Source organism: Rhagoletis zephyria, unplaced genomic scaffold, assembly GCF_001687245.7.
Source record: "Rhagoletis zephyria isolate East Lansing unplaced genomic scaffold, Rhagoletis_zephyria_1.1 Rzeph_scaffold_80781, whole genome shotgun sequence".
NCBI lineage: Eukaryota > Metazoa > Arthropoda > Insecta > Diptera > Tephritidae > Rhagoletis > Rhagoletis zephyria.
Genome location: NW_016237829.1, coordinates 1 through 1,102, shown reverse-complemented (window position 1 = coordinate 1,102; position 1,102 = coordinate 1). Strand labels below are relative to the sequence as shown.

The 1,102-nt window shown below is 46.6% G+C and overlaps 1 protein-coding gene across 1 annotated transcript; it reads left to right on the top strand.

The window, feature by feature from the left end:
• Positions 1-30: 30 nt before the first annotated feature.
• LOC108357602 (chondroitin sulfate proteoglycan 4-like) lies at positions 31-1,047 on the top strand (the record flags this gene model as incomplete). Its single annotated transcript, XM_017608675.1, has 2 exons — positions 31-335; positions 403-1,047. Coding segments are annotated over exons 1-2 (918 nt in total), but the record flags the coding sequence as incomplete, so codon positions are not given.
• Positions 1,048-1,102: the final 55 nt, after the last annotated feature.

Sequence of the window (1,102 nt, the reverse complement as noted above, 5' to 3'; positions counted from 1 at the left end):
ATGACACCAAAGCCACCATCAACTTGGAGAAGAGCATCTTCTTTGGTGGCGTGCAGGAGGATATGCGCAGGCGTTTGCTAAATAAGGGATTGCTTGTGAACGATCTTAGCTTCAAAGGTTGCATGCGTGGTCTGCAGGTGAATAATCAAGACTTGGGCTTTCCACAAATGAAGGTCTCACATCATCTGTCCGTGAATTGCGTTTGGAAATATCCTTGCGTAGAACATAAGCCATGCTTGAAGAGCGGCATCTGCAATCAGTATGGCGTGGACGAATTCATCTGCTATTGCGATCAGTCGTATTGCATTAAGGCCGACTATCAAGGACCCTTCAAGGTAAGCCAAGCAAGTGCAATACAAAATTATTTCTCTACCTAAAGCTCACCTACCCACCCACACACAGATCTTCACCGAAACGAGCCCGGAGCTGGAGTTGCTCTACGTTTCACCCATGCAACTGCTCGAAGGCGGCATCGTCTTCTTGTCGCCACACTTCATTGACGTGCTTATTGATATGCGTAAATATCCCAGCCTCAGCGATACTTCCATTGTGTTCCACGTCGTTCAGCAGCCCAAATATGGCCAACTGTTGCAATTCTCAGTGGAGAAAAATAATTTTGTGCAGTGTCGCACATTTAGCCTTGTAGATCTCTCTACAGACAAAGTGAAATATGCGCACAATGGCATGGAGAACTTCAACGATCATGCCACTCTAGATATGCAGGTATATGGCGACATACACAAGGTGCCAGAGAATATTCTCGGCAAACATCGCTTTCTCTTGCACGCCAATGTAACGCCCATAAATGATCCGCCACAGCTGCAGATACCGATCAACAAGATTTTGCGCGTCATCGAAGGCATCGAGCGTGTACTGGATGTGGATTTGTTCAATATTGATGACCCCGATAGCCCGACGAGCGCTTTAATCTATACAATACTGCCATCCACGAATCCCGCCGANAATCCCGCCGAAGCTTTTGGCCGTTTCCTTGTCAATGGCATAGGCACTATGACTTTCTCGCAAGCGGATGTCAATTTGGGCAAAGTAGGTTTTCTTTACAACTCAACAACCACTGAGGCCTTTAGCTACCAAATATTGT